The sequence below is a fragment of the Aspergillus ruber genome (assembly GCF_000600275.1).
Source record: "Aspergillus ruber CBS 135680 unplaced genomic scaffold scaffold00003, whole genome shotgun sequence".
Lineage (NCBI taxonomy): Eukaryota > Fungi > Ascomycota > Eurotiomycetes > Eurotiales > Aspergillaceae > Aspergillus > Aspergillus ruber.
In genome coordinates, this window is record NW_024467299.1 from 1,198,478 (window position 1) to 1,219,298 (window position 20,821).

Below are 20,821 nucleotides of genomic sequence, written 5' to 3' on the forward strand. Positions count from 1 at the left end.
GGATGATGACATCATGCTGTAAAAGACGCTGCCTGTGCGATTGACATTTCACTAACCTTAATCGGAATAAGGAGATCGGATGGTGCTCTAACTGTATGAGGTATAGATCTGGTTGCTATATTTGGTAGCCGGATTTGGGGACGGGGACTTCGTTTCGGAAGCACCACAGCACTACTGATGGAACTTTGGAGGCCAAATGCTAGGCCCGGAGAACATATCCTGAACTATACGAAAGAGAAACCACTGGACTTCAATTGGAAACTGAAAACCCGACTACCAATAACAAGGGCCTATCCTCCATGGTGCTCACCCAGCTCCAGCTTATTTGACCTGATCACTTCCCCAAGGTGGACGCTCAGCAGAGTAGTAATAGACACTCAAGTATGGTCCGGTGCGTTCGTTGTATGCAAACGAAATCCACGCTTGCAGGCGCTCAGTTTGCGAGATGTTCTGGTTCGGACTGCGGCTGGTTAGCATAATCCTCACGAGCTGTCTAATAGTTACTCACTATATTTGACGTAACAGGTGCGGATATTGTCTCGCGTGGTCCTGCCATCCCAGGTGTGTGAAGAACTCGGAAATGGACTTTGATACCTGCAAGTCATTCTCGCCGTGAACTGGGAAGTAGAATTTGGGCGCTGGATGTGGACTGCCCTTGTTGAGCTCGTAGTTCCAGATAATCGGCAAGGTCTTTCCACCATTGTCGGCCGCAAATCCACCCTTGTAGTCGCGGTCACCTTCGTTGATCTGGAGCAGTGACCACATGTGCTGCAGTAGTTCAAGACCAGTCTTGATGGTGGCATTGTTTTCGATTCGTCCGCCCAATGTCCACATCTCCTTGACCTTATCCCAAGTCACTGCATTGTGAACGCCGTACAACTTGAGCCGAGACCGTTCGATATCGACGCAATCCCACGACACAAAAGAGTATTCGTTCCAACCATCGCTTTCCTCCATATAACTGTTCAGGATGGAGAAGGAGTCCCAGCAGTGCATTTGGGGCTCCAAATTGCGAATAGAATTTGAAATGAGCTGTCCCACAGGGGTCCCAGTAGCTCTGTTCTTTAGTCCGGCGAACGCATAGCCCTTGACGGCGACCCGGCCACCTTTCAGATCGAACCCGAAAGCTGTTTGGCTGCGGACGGTGCTTTTTCCATTGATTCCACCCTGCTTCTGCAAAGATTCGGACTCGGACTTTGACAACTCGAATTCGTTTGTGAAATGATTGAAAAGCTGGGTATCGAATTCATGCAGCTGCAATTTTGACAGCTGATTCAATAGATCTGCTGCAGCGATCTTGTTATAGGGATCCTGAGGTGTCCCAGAGAAGCGGCTCAGTGGTTCGAATCCAATACGCAGCAACGGCCGGGAATTCAGCTGAAAGTTGAGACTGTACTCGATTGGCAATCCAGTTGGAGTGATAGTGCTGCGCCATCTGGCCGGATAAGGTCCCAGGGATGGAAGGATGTTCTTTATGAAGAACACCAGGTATTGGTATTGGGTGTGGACATCATACCCAGCGCCTTTCAGGAAGCGTCCGAAAAGAGGACCAGTGTCCCGCCACCACGCCTCTTGGTCATGAGTGGGATAGTCGTAGTAAGAGGTCAATACTTCAGAGGGCATTTTGGAATCAGTTCCTTCGCTGGGGTCCGTATACGAGGTCATATTTGGCGCTGGGGAAGCAGAAGTAATGGATTAGGTTGTTTTGGAACTGGCTGACTTCCTTCGATACTCAAGGGGCTCTCTTATATGCCGGTGTAACAGGCTACATTTTGAAAACAAGTCTATACTGCGACAATATTCCCGAGAATTTTCTAATCAAGCGAGGTTGCCGGAAGTATTGCGCTTGTTGCGGTGGCTCCTTCATGCCGTATAATTACCCGCTGGCAGTCCTACTTTTGATTGTCAGCGTTATACGAGTGCCCAGCATGTTGCGCCATTTCCGTTACATTTTATTCCTGCCAGCTCGATTATAAACAGGCCTAGGCCAACTACGTCAAAAGCAAATGCCTAATCTCTGGAACCCAGTCCGGTTCCAGATATACTCAATACATCCTATTACTTTCAACTCTCAGGTACTATTCGGGCAAAAAATCGCGATTTAACACATTATCGTAAGGTCCCGATAAAGTCTTCTCATGCATACTCATGTCCCAATGGACAAGGCTTAACCTTTCACATCTAATTCGATACTTGTCCTTCTCACCTCGTTTGCCTCTGACGTGGACCTATGCATTGCATTATGTTCGTCGAATAGCTATGCAGTCAGCATTCTTAGTGTCGTTAGCTACGAGTGAGGACATGCTCACCGAGTCTATTGCCTCCAAAGATTTTCCGCTTGTCTCCGGATAGAGAAATAACAGAATGAGAGCTGAAACAAAATTCGTGGCCACGAAAAGGAAGTAAAACTTCCATCCACTGTGATCCAAGGCAATCGGACCTGTTTGATTGAACAAAAGAGTTACTGACCAATTGACCGCACTGGCCATCGAATATCCCTTCTGCAAGTCCACTTAGTACTGGATCTCTAGTTTTGGAAAGACGCACCTACCGATCTGATTTGTGTTGGGAAAATCTCCGACGCATACACCCATGACAATGGACCCCAAGTGGTGCAGTAAATGATAAAGAATAAAAAGATCATTGCAACGCCCCCAATCTGCCCACTTACTCCCAGTTCCGATGCCTCTGTGAGTCCTGCCATCACTATCAACGTGGCTGTTTGTGAGATATTCGCTATCATCAGGGGAGTTCTCCTGCTGAGGCGATGTACGAAGAACAGGACTATAAAGGTGGTAGCGGCTCCGACAGAGCCGTAGACTCCTGTCAGGAAAATTGCTCGTCTGCCTCCATATCCGAGAGAAGTGAAAAATTGAGTCAAGTAGTAGTTGATGACCTGTCTTGCTGTCAGCTTTCATTTGATGTCACGTTGGAAAAAGACGTACATTGATCCCAGTCAGATTCAGCATTAGCCAGATGCCGGCCCCTAGGAGGAGTCGATTCCTCCATGCCTTTCGCCGGAAGATCTGGAGGTAACTACGTTCCGAGGCGTGTGCTTTCTCTTGTTTGATCTGCTCCACAATCTCCCGGAACTCGGTGTAAGCCGAATTCGGGTTCTGCTTGTCAGGATTCAGGCGCTGTACTACATGTAACGCAGCATCCAGTGCGTCGCGCTCCACAAGCCACCGTGGAGATTCGGGAAGAAACCAGGAGCCAACGAAAAGCACAATTCCTGGAACGACCTGTAGAGCGAGTGGCACGCGCCATTGGAACGAGGAGTTCACGAAGCTGAAACCATACCCAGTCCCTGGACAGGTTAGCATTCTCTTTCTGTCATCGTGCATCAAGACCTACAGTTGGCAGTGGCGCTCCCCATAGCTAGCATCAGTTGCTGACAGCCGACAATAGTCCCTCGCCATTTAGGTGGTGAAATTTCCGCCTGGTCATTGTCAGTATGGTAATCATTGCAACATACATGGTGGGGTAGCGTACCTGATACACGGGCACGGTCATGGTCAGGGATCCAACACCGAAGCCAGTAATAAAGCGTCCGGTTATGAGCATGGCGGTGTGATATGCCGCAGCTTGGAGAGCGCCGCCGACCTATACGCTCCTGTATTCAGATCGGGATTACCAAGAGCAGACAAAGCCAGAGGCTTACCACCACGAACACACAGCCGAACATAATTGCTTTCTTCCTTCCCCATAAATCTGATAATTTCCCCGCTGTCAGACAGCCAAAAAAGCCCCCAGCTTGCATGATTGCGATAATTGTCCCCATCATGGACGATGTTGGATTAAACTGCTGGAGGAACTGTTCCTGTGCAATAGTCGTGGTCATGACCCCGGAATCATAGCCAAAAAGGAACCCCGAGATTCCGGCAATGGCCCCGCAAAACAAAACCAGAGATAGCCCCATTGCGACAAAGTGGACTCTTCAAGTTAGTGTGGAACTAAAAAAGAGAAAATCTGCCGCAGACGTAGTGAACCTAGTCAGTTCACAGTCCGTCAACATGGAAGTTGAAATAGAGAAACAAATATTGGCAAGCCTCGCTTGTCTTGCCAGTGTTGTACAAGAAAGATAAAAGTCCGTAAGCAGTGTCCACAGCCAGTTACGCCACGGTCCTCTTTCAGCTCCTAGCGTATTGTAATCTCAACTGACTGGATGCACTCGATTTAGACCAGATCGGAATCTGCTGGCTGGGCTCCGCTAGACCTTCCGGATGTCTTCAGTATAAGAATCTTTTAGCCGCTTGTATTCCTGTTTATATGCGCCAGTGGTTTTCCAAGTTTGCTTCATCGCGGTCACATTGATTCCTGCAATGCACCACCTCATCAATGAGTTATGTTCCTTGACTGAAACTCTAAATACAGAGGCTAGTATTAAGCAAGAAGTTGTGTGGAGGCCATCGTAGCAATATATCTGTATATGAGTATATCTTAGTCTTGTTTCATCCTTTTTGAGGCCATTTCCGACCTGACTGTGTAAGGAAATGCCTACTTCACTATGTGTCATTCTACATCTATCCCTGAGCATGATGAGCGTCCGCCCATTATAGTGGCTCTATAGGCCTAGTTGTATAATTTCTGAGCTCAGGAAGTAACTTTAACACCGTGAAAATGCAGCTATATATCTCCTACAATTTGCTAATGAATATATTCTTTCTCAATTTTCATTGATCGCACAGTGCGGCACTCGACTGTCCAGCCATAGACATGCTTCACTACTACGCAGTGGCTAGAAATTAAAATATTAAGTCAATGAACATGAAGTCGAGGATAAATGCTGTGGTCTTCTGCACAAATATATCCCATATAGTTAACTCATATTGGACACGGTGCGTTCTTTAAAAGAGCCTAGAAATGCATACAATGTATATGTCTGAAATAATAAAATATAGAGTAAAAGGTAACAGCGACAACAACCGGTCGCCTCATTCTATTGCATAGAAGCCGATGTTGTTGTATTACCTATTCGAGACATCTCATCTTATCACCGCCTGACTTCCTCACGATAAACCGATCTCCTTTCTTGACAATCGCAACAAATCCCAACCTCTATGCTATCTATACCACCATTAAATGTTGTCGCGCCATCTCACATATCTCATTCACACCAACTCCGATACGAGTGGCTTCGCTCCGAAGTACCTCTCCCAACCGCTCCTTTACTTCGCCGTGATGGCTGTCCTCTTCCTCCAGCAAGATCCGGAAGCACTCTAACAGTAGAGCCTCGAGAATCTCTACGAACTCCGCAGAAAGCCAATCGGTGTCATATTCAAGGCGCACAGTGAGTTGCTCATGCTCACTAGCTCTGGTGGCCTGCCACTCGAACAACAAGGGGAATTTCGCTCCCTCCGCTGAAACGTACTGTCCTTCCACGCCTTGTATCGCCAGAGGTGGCTCTGTTCCGCGGTCGTCGTGGAAAGTGACGCAACAGGAAAAGAGCTGAGGCTGTGCGGAGGGGAAAGGGAGCCCCAAATGGGACATCAATTCCGACCAGGGTACGCTGTGTGCCAGCGCCGATTGTGAGGATTGTCGGACGCTTTGCACGAACTCACGAGCGTCGGGCCCGCCATTATTTTCGTTCTGGTGTTTCACGGAGATGCGGACGGGTAGCGGCTCCAGGAATAAGCCTATTACCTGTCGGTCCTCGAACGAAGGGCGATTGACAAATGGGGAACCAAGGACAATGTCGTCTCGACCAGTCAGAAAATGCAACACGAGACCAGCAACAGCCATGCCGAATTGGTGGAAAGTGAAACCGTTCTTTGTCGAGGATATGATAAGGCGACGATACAGACTATCGGACAGACTCGTCGTTCGTGAGGTTCCTCTGTATGAGCGTGGTTCGCGAATCTTTGTGCCGTTCGAGTGATCACAGCCATTGGCTCCATTGACTCCATTGACTTGACTGGCTAAATTGGGCTTTTTGAAGCTGAGGCCTTCTAGGTACTCTGCCCAAAACCGTTGCTTCTCCTGGTCGACCGTGTGGTGCCATGTGACATCAAAATACTCACGCACCACCGGAGATAAGGTCAATCCATGATAGGTATCTGCAACCTCATATAGCAACGTGTTGATAGATGTTAGATCACATAGGATATGCGAAATACACAGAACCAGTGTCGATGGCGATACAATCGTGTGGATAAGGGCCTCACTGCTGTCGATTTCAAAAGGCTGGTTAATCACCTCTTGGATGTTGACATCATGCACTGTCCGTTTTACGCTGATTGGGTATTCAGACAATACACGTTCGTTACTTCCATCCCTTCTCACAGCAAATCGCGATCTCAACACGCGATGGCGATTGAGGACCGTTTCGAAGGCGCTCGCGAGACGTTGCCAGTCAACTGCTGGCGAGAGTCGTGCAACGTAAGACACATTGAAGGTTGACTGCGACTGCGAATGGCGGTATTTACATGCCCATTCCATCTCTGGGGGTGAGAGGTTCTTAAATCCCAGTGGTCGATCCACGATACTGTGAGCAGGTGCACCGTTAGGTGCATTTTTCTTTCCATGCTGCTCTTGCTGCTGCGCAACTAGGATAACCAAATCGCCCAATGTGGAAGACCGGATGATGTCCTTGACCTTGATTGGAAGCCCAAGTACGGAGCGAAGGCGTGCCGCCAAGTTGAGTTGTCGAATGGAATCACCTCCGAGAAGGACAAAGTCGTCTGACCTGGAAAGTGGTTGCGCTGGATCGAGGCCGAGAAGTTGTTGCCATTCTTGAGCGATAAGCTTCTCAAGGTGCGCTTCGTTCAAGGCATGGGAAACACCATTGCTAAGACCATTACTGCTCGTTTGTTGGACTGAATCCAGCTTACTTGTTTTGATAACCCCGTTGGTCGGCACCGTACCATTGCGAACTTCCATAGCAGCCAAGCTCTTGACATCAATTTTTCCATTCAACGATAATGGAATATGTGCAATGGAATAAATGGTTCGCGGGATTGCATGCGGGGGCAGAGCATCCTTTAATCGGGACCGCAGCTCGCCCGTGTCCACGTCTTCCGGCTCCACGCACAGCACAACTCCACCGTCCTTGACAAAAGCAGCAGCGTGGCGAATTGTAGGCATACGGAGGGTAGCCATGTTGGAGATACCGTCGAGATTAATACGGAAACCGCGTACTTTGACCTGACGGTCCTTACGGCCACAGCACTGAATCTTTCCGTCTGTGTCCCAGAATCCAATGTCACCGGTGTCGTACATGCGCTCGTTAAAAGATTCAGGAAGAAAAGGGTCAGGGAAGTAGGACTTGGCGGTGACTTCAGGTAGGTCGAGATAGCCATGGCTCACTTGTACCCCCGCAACAAAGAGATTGCCCAGAGTGTTTGGCGGCTGAAGCTCCCTATGGTCGTTGAGGATGTATGCTCTCACAGAAGGGAATGGTTGGCCAATAGCAACTGGAACACCCGCTTCAAGTCGTGTCCTCGTAACGATGATTGTGGCCTGGAATGGTCAGTAATGGATCACAGCAAATGTCAGACATCTTAAATGATCGTTAGTTGAGAGGATAGGAGAATGGTACGCACCTCTGTAGGCCCGTATGCGTTGTAAAGCTCTCGATCTACTGCCCATTTATCTGCTGTTCTTTGTGGGATTGGCTCTCCAGCAAGGTAAACCTGATTCAAGTCTGGTAAGTCTATGAACAAACATACGCGAACAAGGAGGGCATACATAGTCCAAATCAGAATACTCTGAAGGATCCAGCGAGCCAGCAACAGTCGCATTCATAGAGACCACGTCCACATCAGCCAGATGAGAAAAGGGGTCATCGTCGTCCTTGCGCAGAACGAGTGTGCCTCCATAGCAAAGACTGGCGAAAACCTCATGGACGCAGACGTCAAAGCCAGTTGACATAAACTGAGCGATACGCCGTCCAGGCTTACTATGCAGCCGTCCTTCAATGGAGCATGATTGCAGCGAAACCACCCCTTGATGCTGGCAAAGAACGCCTGTTGTGACGACATACATTAGCGAAATTGCAATCACAAATTGTTGATATACTTGCCTTTGGGAACACCTGTTGAACCCGATGTGAAGCAAATGTACGCCCCGTCGCTAGGTTTTTGTGTTCGCCATGGGCAAAGTGGCTCGATATCGCTAGCCAGAATGCCTTCGATGGAAATGGCTGTCACACCATTATCGGCTGTTGGGAGTTGTGACCTGCTTGGGACCAGGAATAGCTTGGCATGACTGCGCCGAAGCAAGTCTTCTCGGTACTCAGCTGGATATGATGAATCCAGCGGACAATACACTGTGTTGGCAATCGTGGCCCCCATAATGCCGACTATCCAGTTGATTGATCTATCGGCCAGGATAGCTACTACTTCTCCTGGTTGCGTCTTTTGCTCAACTACTGCAGCTACCCGAGCTGCACATTGAACCAGGGTAGCGTAGGTGACTGAATGTGGCCCCTTTTGGACCGCAACATGTGTGGGGTATAGACTAGCGACCATACCGAAGAGACTGGAAAGAGTATGTCCCCCGTTTACAGAAGGAACCCGTGAAATTTCAGAATCGATGTTTCCTGTCTGCAGTATGGTCCGATTCATTTCAATTGGAAACCGGCGATTCATACAGTCCTGTAGATTTCTTCCGGGATCAAGAAACGCATCGAGTAAGCTCGTGTAAATGGCTGCCATATCCTTCACATGGCTTTCAGAGAACCGATCTGTGCGATATAGAAAGGTAATTTGGCCATCATTTTCGACTACCACCGTGAGCGGGAGCAAATTTGACTCTCTGACTTCTGGGTTCCGAAGTGAAGAGATAGCAGTAGTCCCAGACCGAAGACCAGAATCTTGCACAGTCAAAGTGCTTGCAAAAGGTGGGGTATTCTTCGGACGATCCGCAACTTGAAACCGAGAGATATCCTGAATTGTTTGGTGGATTTCACGGACAAAGCTGGCAGATTCAACCTCGCGTTCAATACGGCACCGCAAAGGCAGAATATTGAGCAGCGGCCCGACCATGCACGGGGCCCATGAGAATGGAAGATTTCTTCCAGAGAAGACAGCCCCAAAGATCACTGTGTCTGAATTTGTGTAGCTGGAGAGCAGCAATGCCCACGCTGCATAAAAGATGGCGGCCGGAGTAGCCTGGGCCTGTTGTGCCGCGAAGCGTAGGCGTTGGCTATCTATACTAACGTTCGCGACATGCTCAGCGAAGTCCATCCCGCTTTGATCCGTCAACGCCTCGGGGATGAGAGGCTCTCCCGCTGCCCCAGGATACTGTGTCTCTTGGTCTTTCCAGAAGTGGTCGACTTCGGGTGCTATTTTGTCCCGCATTTGAGCGATGTCTTGCGCGGCAAGCGTGAAAGGATGGGAAGACTCAAAAGGCTCATCTTTCAGCGCTTTGTCGACCTTTTCAAACACCAATGAAGCGGAATAACCATCTATGAGCGCATGATGCACCGCCCATACAAAAATGCTCTCGCTACGGGGAAACTCCGGTCCGACACAATGCAGCACGCGGAATCGGGATCCTAGCCCAGTAGCGGCAGGAAGAGACTTGAGGCTTTCTTCAATGGCTGCGTACGTAGTAACAGTTGTCTCTTCCCATATGAAAATCCCAGCACCGATGAGTCTCTGAGACGGCTCTTGCGTATCGTCTAGCTCAAAACTAGTTTGGAAAACAGGTTCATGAGTCACCACCATTTTCCAGGCCTCTCGGAGCCTTCCAATGTCTTCCATCTTATACCAGGAGATGTGCTGGAGGCAATTGGCCCTAGGATCCTCTACTATACTGTCGAGAACCATCCGCTTCTGCAAGGGCGTAACTGGTCCTTGGGTGGGCATAGAGCTTTCTTCCGGTGTCCTTGTGGCAAATGCCGAACTATCTGGTGTATCCTCAGTTTCATGGCGACTTTTCTCAATCAAGGAGTGAAGAGATGGTTCCGTGAGGATACTCTCGACAGAGACGTTATATCCATGATGGCGACAAAATGTCGACAACTTAGCTGCGGCTAAGGAATGCACGCCCTGAAAAACGGCGGAGTCCTTCAAATTGATTTCGCCCTGAGAGACGCCCAAGACCTGTTGAATCCCTATGAGAATTGCTTGGCCAATCGTTAAAGGGCCTGAATGCCAGCTGTATTGCTTTCGGTTATTGGCATCAGGGTTGTCGTGCGATATGCTGTTCTGCATGATCGCATCTTTCTGCATTACATCCCGCAAAATGCTAATAACTTGTCGAGGATCGAATTTTCCGTTTGCTGTCAGCGGAAGGTCATTTAGGGCAACCATCTTATCGGGCACGAGGTAGGGCGGCGCCACCAGTCGCCAAGCTGCCTGTAGATGGCGACAATCAACCGATGATGGCACAACTGCTGTGCAAAGCTTTTTATCGAGCACCACGGAGAAGACAGCGGTGATATTCTGATCAAGGCGTCGAAGACCAGCGTCAACGTCTAATTCTAGGTTAACCAAAAATCCTCTGATTTTGGTAACCCTGTCACGCCGCCCGCAGAACTCTATGGCGGTCTCGCTGTCCTCTGTGGTCACGAATCGGCCTAGATCGCCAGTGCGGTAGACACGTCGCCCCTGATACTCAATGAATCGGTCTTTCGTACGATTCTCATCCTGCCAATATCCATCCGTCAAACATGGGCCTTCGATACATATTTCCCCTTCTGTGTCTCTGTCTTGGACCGTTTCCATTTCCTCGGTGAGCAAGAGCACATTTGATCCGGGGATGCAGTGTCCTAGCCTCGTGGGATGGAATTTGCCAGTCTCACTGGATGCTTGGAGACGACCACTCAACACTGCACAGGTAGCTTCGGTGGGACCATAGGCAATCCAAAGGGCAACATCGTTGAAGGCTGACCACGCTTCCAGCAATTGCTGTGACGGAGTTTCGCCACCAAGGAAGATACGTTCTAGGCTGGGATAGTCTGATGGAGATTGAGGAGGGCTCAGCACATCTAGAATGGACGGTGTCACGACAAGTACTGTGCATTGTCGAGACCGTTCCTGAAAGTTCAATCTGTTGGCCAGGATCACCGTGCCTCCGTTGCAGATCGTGTTGAACAAGGTACCCATGCATGCTAACGATTATGTATCAGTTTCGACGATTCAATGAAAAAAGCGGATTGAACATACCGTCAAATGCTACCGAAAGTACCAACAATAACCGGTCTCCTGGCACTATATCGTAGTTGAATCCCGGTGATGTTACAAACCGAGCAACAGAGCTATGTGGAATCATGACGCCTTTTGGCTTGTCGGTAGTGCCAGAGGTAAAAATGATACACATTAACTGTGGTCTTCGATTGGGCTCGTACTGTGTTTCGAGCGCGCTTTCAGGCCAAATCTGAACCTGGACAGTGCGACACTCTTCCTCCAGGCTCACACCGGAGGGGATGTTGTCGCCCGTATAGACCACAAGGCCCGAGCATGTACGGCTCAACACATAGTTAATGCGGTCCGCAGGCCATTGATCAACATCAATGGGCACATAGACTCCGCCGGCTTTAAGAATTCCCAGGACCGCAATGACCATTTCCAGACGGGAGGTCGTCAAGAGTGGAATTACTTGGCCTGCCGTGATTCCATTCTGCTGTAGACAATAGGCAAGTGCGGAAGACTGTTGGTCGAGCTGACTGTAGGAGAGTTTGCCATTCGGCCCATCGTCGATAGCAGTGTTGTCTGGGTTTTGGCAACACCGTTGACTGAAAAAAGAGAGGACGGAGTCGGATTCGATGGAGCCCATCATGCACCAAGTGGCAACGGAGAAGACATTCAACTATAGGCAACGGATCTAAGGGGACAAAGAAAAGGGTGGTTCAAGAGATCCTCTACAACGGACTCGACCACAAGAACCCGCGATGGGTCCTGCGCTTGGCCTGGCGGTCCTTCTTTTGTACGCCGTATAATTATAGTTCGTCATCTTAGATGTCCAATTTGGCGGAACCAGCGGCTCCGTATGGCGTTCAGCTGGCGGTAAAGAAACTACAATTCCTGCTGGTTGCATTTGGAAAACACCCGAGCTGAGGTTGCTGTTTGTGAACCTTTGTACAAGACGCCATTGAACAGTGTAACACTGGGCCTCTTCAAGAATAGTATTGTCCACTTTCGGGACCGCTGTACGGGGATGACAATGACATCGGACAATGGTCTTTCTACGCTCTCAGCCCTGAGTAGATCTTTACTTGTGGGGCGCTTTATGAGTCCCCGGCGACATTGCGTAGTCCCCGATTCCCTTTTCGTTTTACCTACCTTCACAGTAGAGTGGTTACCATTTGATTCTTACATGTGCAATTTCTTGGACTAGCTGAATGATATTTCCGATGTGGTGGTGCATTTCAATTATTTAGCCCCGACAAGAGCTGGATGATTGGCCATTATGTCCAAGTATACGGGCCCGAGCAACCCTCGCGAATGGTGAAAATCTCTCTTAGATTTCTGTGGCACACGTGCATATGGTGCCAGGATACCCGCACCGAATGTACTTCTTCGTTTTGTCTGGTCTTGACCTATCACCTTAAGGGACCAAAGCAACATCATCCGATGTGCCGGGTATACCTGGTCATTATCTGAAGATGTCTTACTTTCCACCAGCTGCGATATAAAAAAAGTCCGAATAGTCTAGATCGCAATCTCCTTGCAGTGTGTTAAAATTGGTGGCAAGATATCTCCTTGGCTTTACATCCTGGATATCGTTGCATGCAGTCTCGTTTGAAACCACAGTCGTCATTGCCAAGGCGAATTCAATTTAGAAAATCTCAAGCTGACAAAATCCTTAAAATTTTTCAAGGCTCCTGGAATTAGAAGTCCTGATAATATCTCCATTCGTCTGTTGACAGCTGAACAAACTGCCAACACTATGTGGGACTCCCCGATTATTTTCACCACAATGAGAGAGCTCGTGCAATCAGTCTCGCCCGCTGCCCTGTCATGGGCGGTTGTTGCCATATACCTTGGCACATTCTTTTGGCTTAGATCTCGTTCTTCCAAGCAACGTCTTCCTCTTCCTCCTGGGCCCCGTGGCCTTCCGTTAATCGGCAATAGTCTTCAAACACCGGCTGTCAATCCGTGGGAGAAATACAAGGAATGGAGCGATGAATATGGGCCCGTGATGACCCTTTCTTTGGGTTTAACTACGACTATCATTCTGAGCTCCCATCAGGTCGCAAATGACCTGATGGAGAAGAAGAGTACCATTTACAGCTCCCGGCCACAGCTCGTCATGTTTAATCGTCTCTCTGGAGGGATGAATTCCTCTGGAATGGAATATGGCAAACGTTGGCGAGACCACCGCTCACTGCAGGCCTCAGTCTTGCGGCCGTGGATGACGCAGAGATACACGGCACTTCGCGACGTCGAAACCAAGCAACTACTAGCAGAGCTCCTCAACACCGATGACTTCAGTTCATGCTTTAAGCGAATGGTTGCTAGCTTGTTCATGACACTGGCTTACGGCAAGCGCGTTCAGTACCCGGATGATCCAGAAATTCGGGGAATGGAAGAACTGGTGCGAGTCAAATCGGAAGCTGGCGAGGCTTCATTTCGGGCAACCGGCCAACTTGTGGAATACATTCCGCTTCTTCAATACCTGCCGTCATTCCTTACTCCTTGGAAGGAAATGTGTGATCGGATCTGCGAGCAATTCAACAAGACCTTCGTGGATAGACTCCGTGATGGAATCAATGCACCGGCGTGGACTTGGGCTAAAGAGGTCTCGAAGCACAAGGTGGCTCGTCCAATGTCGGAACTTGAAATTTCATATACGCTCGGTACACTCTACGAAGCATCTTTGACGTCGCAGCAGATCTTGCGTATCATTGTCTTGGTTGCCGCGTTATATCCGGAGAAAACTGCCAAGGCGCAGGAAGAACTGGATAGAGTCGTCGGAACAGGCCGTTTGCCTGCAGCGGCCGATGCACGTAATCTCCCGTATATCGACGCCTTTGTTAAAGAGGCTTTACGGTGGAGACCATTCGCGCCTCTTGGTGCACCACGCGAAAGTATCCGTGATGTGGAGTACAACGGCTATCTCATTCCAAAAGGTGCCACTATCTTGGTTAATCAATGGGCACTAGACTATAATGAAGATATGTTTCCGGAACCGTTTTCCTTCCTCCCGGAGCGATGGGTTGCGAATCCAAACCTGCCTTTTTCCACATTCGGGTTTGGTCAACGTGGCTGTCCAGGACGATACTTCGCGCAGGACAGTCTTTTCATCTCGACTGCCCGGTTGCTTTGGGCCTTCAACATCCGGACTGCATCTCCAGTGGAGGTCGAGGACATGCTCCGGAATCCGTCGGCCGGTGCTTTCCTTTCACCCATTCCGGAATTCGACGCTACATTTACTGCCCGTGATGCACAGCGAAAGGCACTGATTGAGAAGGAGTGGGAGATCTCTCCGAAGGAAAGTTATGCCATTCTGCAGGAGGTTGAGAAAGAGCTGATATCAGAAGGGGCGGAATAATAAGCCCTGTGTGACCACGTTGTGCTGTTTCCCCCTACTTCTCTTGTTGCCAACACGGCCAAACGTATTTTTCCTTTTCTTCTCCCCGCCACTCTGTGTTTACCTGGATTAGTTTTCCTTCGAGTGTCAAGAAACAGAAATTGAAATTCAACATCCACCTGGGTTGCTTTCCAGTATTAGTCTCACTTCCCTCGTAAGGTTAACCGCTGTGTTCGCTGTTCGTATGTACTGAAGCCACGGCTCCGTGTGTGCAACAACAGTCAGGGTCTCGGCTGCAGACTCGTTACATTTGTAGTGTGTTATTTCTCGGCTGATCCATCAGAGATCGACGGATGGTCCAAGACGACAATTTGGCGAGTCCGAGTCGTGGTCTGATCATCTCGTCGCACAATGCATGTACCTTGATTCCGTGCCACCCGATTTTCTAACATATCGTAATACGGAGGCCCGTTCCTTGCAGTTCTGACAGGCCTCGGGGAAATCCATCGAATGTCGTGCATTCCAAATTTTCCGATATTCTGTCAGACTCGTTTGACGTAAGCTCTGTTCTTACGGTCCGTGACAATCCAGACTGGTTAACACGCATATTCCATTAGCACAGAAATGATGATAGTGATTTAGTACTCTGGGATGTACTCAATCCGTTCTTCCCTTTACTTCCATGGGGAGCTGTCGCGCTGGGCTTGTCGGGCTACGGTGTCTAATGTGTTGTGTACGGATCAGATACAAGAAAAAGGAAGTTCAAGGGAGAGGGAACTCTGATTCATATTCGATGGCCGTAGCTCATTGATTGTTTGCATATTTGTCGTCGGGAAAGAGAGATACAGGGAAACATGCTTAACAGTAAACTGACTATTATTACCGATATGCATAGCTACGCAATTCATAAAGAGTTAACCAAAGCGACACGTAACATTATGAAAGCGAACGATACGACCAATGCTCTTTGTAGATCTCGTCTTGGTAGATTCCAGCATTATAGGCATTCCACAACTACCACAACCCTCCGAGATGGATGATGAAACCAAGGTCAAGAAGACCTTCTAAAACAATGACATGTAGATGCTCAGGTATGGCTTGCCTTTCCGGAATGAAAACGAAATGGCCTCCTGAACATGGCGGGACTGTGTGAAGTCGATATCCGGGCTAGATAAAATCAGTACCTCTTTCTAGAATTGATGAGTATGAGGACTTACAAATACGATGCTAGGTTTTTCTTGTAGTCCCTCGCCAGGTCCGTCCATCCACGCCTCTCGAAAAACGTAACTAAGCAGTCTGAAATGTGCGAATCCGGCAGGCCAAATGGCACCAAATAGACCTGAGGCATGGGATCTGAGTGGCCTGGCAGCAACGTCCAGTTGACCAAGGTAGGCAACATGTACTCGGGCGGTTGGCCCACTGAGCAGTGACTGATCGCGACAGATCGCGGTCCAGCAGGGATTTGCAGCAAGTCCCATAACTCCAGAAGCAGCTCTAGGCCCTCTTGGTTTGTCGGGGTATTGACACGGCCACCCAACGTCCAGAGATCCACGATTCCCTCGCGCGAAACCTCCTGTTGAAGGCCATACATCTTAATGCGGGCATCGTGCGGATTGACCATGTCAACGCTCATGAAGCATAACATCAATTTCCCTATGCCATTGGCAGAGTATTCCTCCAACTTGTCCAAAGGCTGAGTAATTCTGCCTTCTGTGTCGACCTCCCGGACTGCGTCGAGCATCAACTTTCCAGTCGGAATTCCCGTCACGACTGACTTGATGCCAGCGCAAAAGTACCCTTTGAACATGGGTCGTGAGCCTTTCAGGTCTACGGCGAATCCATGCATGCCTTGTCCAGGCCCGAAGTTGAACTGTCCTGTGGTAGCAAACTGCCGCGACTCCTCTTCGGTGAGCAATAACCGTGAGGAAAACTCGGCATGCAAAGTAGTGTCGATTCGGTCATCATGCTGCGTTAACCCCTTCAAGCAGTCTTGGATGATGTTCATGTTCTGGGGATCCTTTTCAGTACCGACATCGGGGCCAATAGGCTCAAATGCGTAGCGGAGAATGCCTTGGGAGATGTTCAGGCTTGGCTCAATGGGGATACCGTATGGGCACAGGAAGCTCTTCCAGCGGGTAGCATCATTTTCGACGGTTGGGAATTCTCCGAGGTACGGCAGGACACATTTGTAGACCATGCCTAGCTGAGCGTATTGGGCTTCAGTATCATACCCTTGACTTTGCATAGCCTTCAAAAGCATGGGACCCAACTTATCCCACCAGGCCTTCTGGTTCGCATCCGGGAAAGGGAGGACCCGAGAGAGTGTGTGGTAAGGCTGCATTGTGGGAGGTGACAACGTCGCTGATAGTATGTATTCTGAGAATAGGGAATTGAATAAATGATCTTGAAGAGTGGGTACGTAAAGCTGCAATGGAGGAATTATAGATGATATCGCTCGAGACTCGAGGAGATGCTCAAAGGGCAAGACTCAACCCTTTGATACAATTGTGACACATATTTCAAACCAAACCAATCTAACGTTGCTGTCAGGCTATCTGCGCACCGACATGTTTGGAATGTGATTTGTCTTCGTCTTCCGCTCCGGCACAGATGTTGCTGACCTTCTCACTCAGCCCGGAAACTCGGGATCTGATCTGGCAGTCAGCCGTTGGGCCACGCTCCAAAGTAATCCTGTGCACATTGTCAAATTAACTGCGTAAGTCACCCAATGCGGAACTCATCGAATCCTCTGTATCGGGGACCTTGTCGTGGCCGCATGGGTACACTCGAGCTCGTATAGACTGATGCACGTGTAACACGCAAGAGGTACCGCATGCTCGGGGACCGGGATCTGGGGCATGCGGCTTTGCTCTGCCACTGTCGTATGTATCCTTGCATAGGTTGCCCAACATGGAGCTGAGCATCTGCTTGTCAGTGAGCTGAGGCAGGATGAACATCGGTGGTTTGTAATGGTTCAAGAAATGGGACATGTTGATTGTGCCAGGCCCCTCTGTCTCTATGAAGAGAATAGATAGGAAATGTGTCAGCCGAAATGGAAAAGTTCGATGTTCAATTCATAGCCAATAGACTGTAAAATTATATTCACAATCCCAAGTCATCAAATTCTTTCATTCCCAGTTAGAATGATAACTAAATACTAAATGTTCCGCTCAGGGGCAAGTCTCTGCTCGAGCTTCCGAGATAAACCTTATACTCTCCCTCCTGCAAATGCCACTGTTGTGCATCGACATCCCAGACACTCAAGTCCCGACGTGTCAGCGGAAAGGCCACTGGCGTTGACTCCCCTGCCACGATCCGCACTTTGTCAAATCCTCTCAGCTGACGGACGGGTCCGTTAGGTATACCGAGGTACAGCTGCGGAACTTCGTCTCCGTCAACCACGCCAGTGTTCGAGACTCTCGCGGACACAGTCAGGATCTCATCCCATAGGTGTGGGTTGCCACCTTGTTCGATTGTCGCGTTTGGCGGATAAGCCGTGGTCGAGACATTTGACCGTCGCGTTTGCAGGTCTGAATAATCAAATGTCGTGTAGGATAGCCCGTATCCGAATTCGTAGCGGGGTGTAATGTTCTGGGCATCGAAAGCACGGTAGTCGATAAGTACGCCTTCGCTGAAGTTAGACTGCGGGAAGAGCCAGTAATCGCCCTCGCGCTGCGCAGGGTGCAACAATGAACCATAGTCCTCAGCTTGGCGAGCAACCGTGTAGGGCAGGCGCCCTGACGGATTCGCCCGGCCGTAGAGCAAGTCGACGACAGCCCTGCCAGTATCCTGTCCAGGGAGGTGGGCGAAAATCACCGCTGTGACATTCTCATGCTCAACCCAAGCATCCACGAGACGAATACCAGCATTATGCAACACAACCACGGTATTTTTGCATTTGTTGGCTACATTGGTCACGAGAGTGTCACTGTATTGGTCTGTGAGTCCTGGGCGATCCTGGCTCTCGGTGGCGTAGCTGTTGATGAAAACCAGGCAGACATCGCTCGTCGAATCAAGCTGAGGGTCAATTGAGTCAAAGTTCCATAGGATTGAGCTGCCATCTTCATATGCCTGTCGTTGTAAAGCATCAATGGGCGCGTCGACGTACGCCGGCGAATTCTCTCCAGATCCACCACCTACCCACAGGGTGTGGTTCCTTTGAATGGCCGGATAAGATGACTGGAAGCTGATAGTGTTGAACTGCAGAGCGTCTGGGCCCTTGGCGTCATATCCGAACACTGACACGAGACGCGGGGACTTCAATGGAAGGGCGCCGTCGGTGTTCTTGACCAAAACGTGACCCTCGATGGCGCTCTGCAGAAGTGTATCCTTGGAAGCCGGGGAGGTAGCAATGACACGTTGATGTTCGGCATCCACATCCTTGGGCATGCCCAATCCTGGATCCGGAAAATAAGTGTCTTGGCCAAGGTGATACCAGGTTGCGATAATCCTAGACTAGTCAGTGGCACATACATAAACCCTAGAATCAACAATGAAGCTCACCTAGTAGCCATGTCATCCAATCGAGAGGCCTCCATCGTACCATTAGCAATAGCATCTGTAAGGTTAGAGTTCCAGAAATCGCTGTGCGGCATTGCCATATCCAGGCCGGCGTTCGCTGACGCGATTCCACCATGTTGGGCATACCAATCCGTCATGACGTATCCCTGGAAGCCTAACTCTTCCTTGAGCAACCCGTTGAGAACCTTGCTGTTCTGACATCCGTACGAGTTGTTAATGCGCTGGTAGGAGCACATAATCGATGCACTTCCAGCCAGTACGGCGTCCTGGAATGGCCAGAGATACAGCTCGTGCATCGTTCTATCGTCGATGTTAGAAGAGAGAGACTCCACATATTCTCCCTGATCGTCGGTTTCAGGATTACGGTTAGTTTCTTGCTCATTGGCAATGAAGTGCTATGAAGAAATACTTGTCAACTCAACTTCTATCCCATGGTTTCAGGATTAGCTCACCTTGGTGCATGCCCCAACACCTGTAGATTGTATTCCCTCCACGGTCTCATAGACGAGCACACCACTTTGATAAGGGTCTGCTGAGAAACCCTCCCAGTTACGGCCACCCTCTGCTACTCGTCCGATAGGGCCAACCACGGGGCCAAGGGCAACATTGACACCTTTCTGGCGATACTCATAGCCCAAATGAATGGCCCGTTGTCTAGCAAGTCTCTTATTCCAACTATGAATGTCAGTATACCACATGCATAGGCCCATAGGAAGATAAATACCTTGCACCAACATGCAATCCACTTGACCAAGCATTGACAAAGTCCGTGCCTCTCTAGATGAAATTAGTATAAAAATGAAGAGCCAAGCCAAGTTTTAACATACAACACCATTCCCAGCATCCGTCACACATAATCCGGGAAATCCCACGCGAGGAATCGCGGGAATAGAACCCGCACAGCCACTATCAGCCGTGATACCGGCCGTCAAATTAACCTTCTCTTCCGCCGTCAGGCTCGCTACAAAGGTGCGGGCCTTTCCGTAAGCAATAGCCCAGGGTCCGGTTCCCGTGGCCTCCGCTATACATGTCGTCAGTGACAATGATTAAAAGTAAAAAGCGTTGTACATACGAGAGGGATATACCGGTGGCGACTCGCCATAGAAGTGAGCGTCGCTCGTGATATTCTCTGCCCTGATGGCAGAGGCTAGCAGAAGAGCACCGAGTAGGCCGGTAATGCTGGATCGGACCATCTTGAAAAGTTGCTGTTCTGGACAGTTTCTTCTCTTCCAAGTCAGGCCGAGACGTCCTCTTTATACCCTCTGATGCCCCTGGATATCCCAGGAGCGTTTGACTACTTTCACTCTATTTCACCTCTCTTTCATTGACAATATGTCTGACGGCCGGCTAATCTTCGGGACTCCGGTTAAAAAGTGAAGGGAAAGAGAAGCATCGGTGGTGCCCTGAGCGTCCTCAGGTCATGAAATACCATGAAAAAGACCAAAGACTAAGGCATGGTAGTCGGATATAGCCGTTCAAAAAGGCAATTCAGTGTCTTCACGGCATATTATTGGACCTTGAGAGGGGGTTCTTTGGATATGGTTGCATCCGTCATGCTAACCCCATATTGCGAGGAAAATTCCGAAATGTGTATTCCCACACCACGCGAGGCCCCACATATCTGGGGTCAATCTGGGGTACAGATTATGTGGGATGACATTCCATAGCAAGCTAGAAATCACATTGTCGCTCGTAGTGGCCGATGGTTCTTGGCCGGAGAAACTCCGATAACCCAAAGCGTCTGGTGACCATATTCAACTATCGATGACTCTTTTCATCTGTGGCCGGAGTAGTTTGTTTCCCCGCTTTTATATTATCATGAAGACAGTTTCTTTGGTGCGGTATGAGGGCATTTCTCATTGACACTGTGATATCGCCATCT

General features: G+C 49.4%; 6 protein-coding genes across 6 annotated transcripts; 1 reads left to right on the plus strand and 5 right to left on the minus strand.

The window, feature by feature from the left end:
- Positions 1-321: 321 nt before the first annotated feature.
- On the minus strand, positions 322-1,623 carry EURHEDRAFT_448612 (aromatic prenyl-transferase; the record flags this gene model as incomplete). Its single annotated transcript, XM_040783751.1, has 2 exons — positions 322-460; positions 509-1,623. 2 exons carry the CDS (start codon positions 1,621-1,623, stop codon positions 322-324), a joined length of 1,254 nt encoding a protein of 417 aa, XP_040642430.1.
- Positions 1,624-2,167: 544 nt separating this feature from the next.
- EURHEDRAFT_383835 (sugar porter family MFS transporter) lies at positions 2,168-3,919 on the minus strand (the record flags this gene model as incomplete). Its single annotated transcript, XM_040779597.1, has 7 exons — positions 2,168-2,257; positions 2,310-2,501; positions 2,552-2,896; positions 2,946-3,307; positions 3,355-3,439; positions 3,493-3,603; positions 3,662-3,919. The coding sequence occupies 7 exons, from the start codon at positions 3,917-3,919 to the stop codon at positions 2,168-2,170; spliced, it is 1,443 nt and encodes a 480-aa protein (XP_040642431.1).
- A 1,208-nt stretch (positions 3,920-5,127) lies between these two features.
- Positions 5,128-9,381, minus strand: EURHEDRAFT_472053 (acetyl-CoA synthetase-like protein; the record flags this gene model as incomplete). Its single annotated transcript, XM_040785342.1, has 6 exons — positions 8,021-9,381; positions 7,687-7,964; positions 7,542-7,631; positions 6,831-7,458; positions 5,911-6,758; positions 5,128-5,859 (listed from the first exon to the last, which is right to left on the minus strand). Coding segments are annotated over exons 1-6 (3,855 nt in total), but the record flags the coding sequence as incomplete, so codon positions are not given.
- Positions 9,382-12,627: 3,246 nt separating this feature from the next.
- EURHEDRAFT_409075 (cytochrome P450) lies at positions 12,628-14,576 on the plus strand. The gene has a single exon (XM_040780997.1). The coding sequence runs from the start codon at positions 12,835-12,837 to the stop codon at positions 14,437-14,439; it is 1,605 nt and encodes a 534-aa protein (XP_040642433.1). The 5' UTR covers positions 12,628-12,834; the 3' UTR covers positions 14,440-14,576.
- Positions 14,577-15,482: 906 nt separating this feature from the next.
- EURHEDRAFT_448141 (putative dimethylallyl tryptophan synthase) lies at positions 15,483-16,762 on the minus strand (the record flags this gene model as incomplete). The annotated part of the gene is made up of 2 exons (XM_040783723.1): positions 15,483-15,585; positions 15,636-16,762. Coding segments are annotated over 2 exons (1,230 nt in total), but the record flags the coding sequence as incomplete, so codon positions are not given.
- A 770-nt stretch (positions 16,763-17,532) lies between these two features.
- On the minus strand, positions 17,533-20,132 carry EURHEDRAFT_528589 (beta-glucosidase; the record flags this gene model as incomplete). The annotated part of the gene is made up of 6 exons (XM_040787069.1): positions 17,533-18,868; positions 18,922-19,334; positions 19,392-19,614; positions 19,664-19,716; positions 19,767-19,960; positions 20,012-20,132. The coding sequence occupies 6 exons, from the start codon at positions 20,130-20,132 to the stop codon at positions 17,569-17,571; spliced, it is 2,304 nt and encodes a 767-aa protein (XP_040642435.1). The 3' UTR covers positions 17,533-17,568.
- Between the last annotated feature and the right edge of the window lie 689 nt (positions 20,133-20,821).

Excerpts from the sequence above, each read along its gene's own strand:
- EURHEDRAFT_409075 (XM_040780997.1), top strand. The coding sequence starts at position 12,835 with ATGTGGGACTCCCCGATTATTTTCACCACAATGAGAGAGCTCGTGCAA.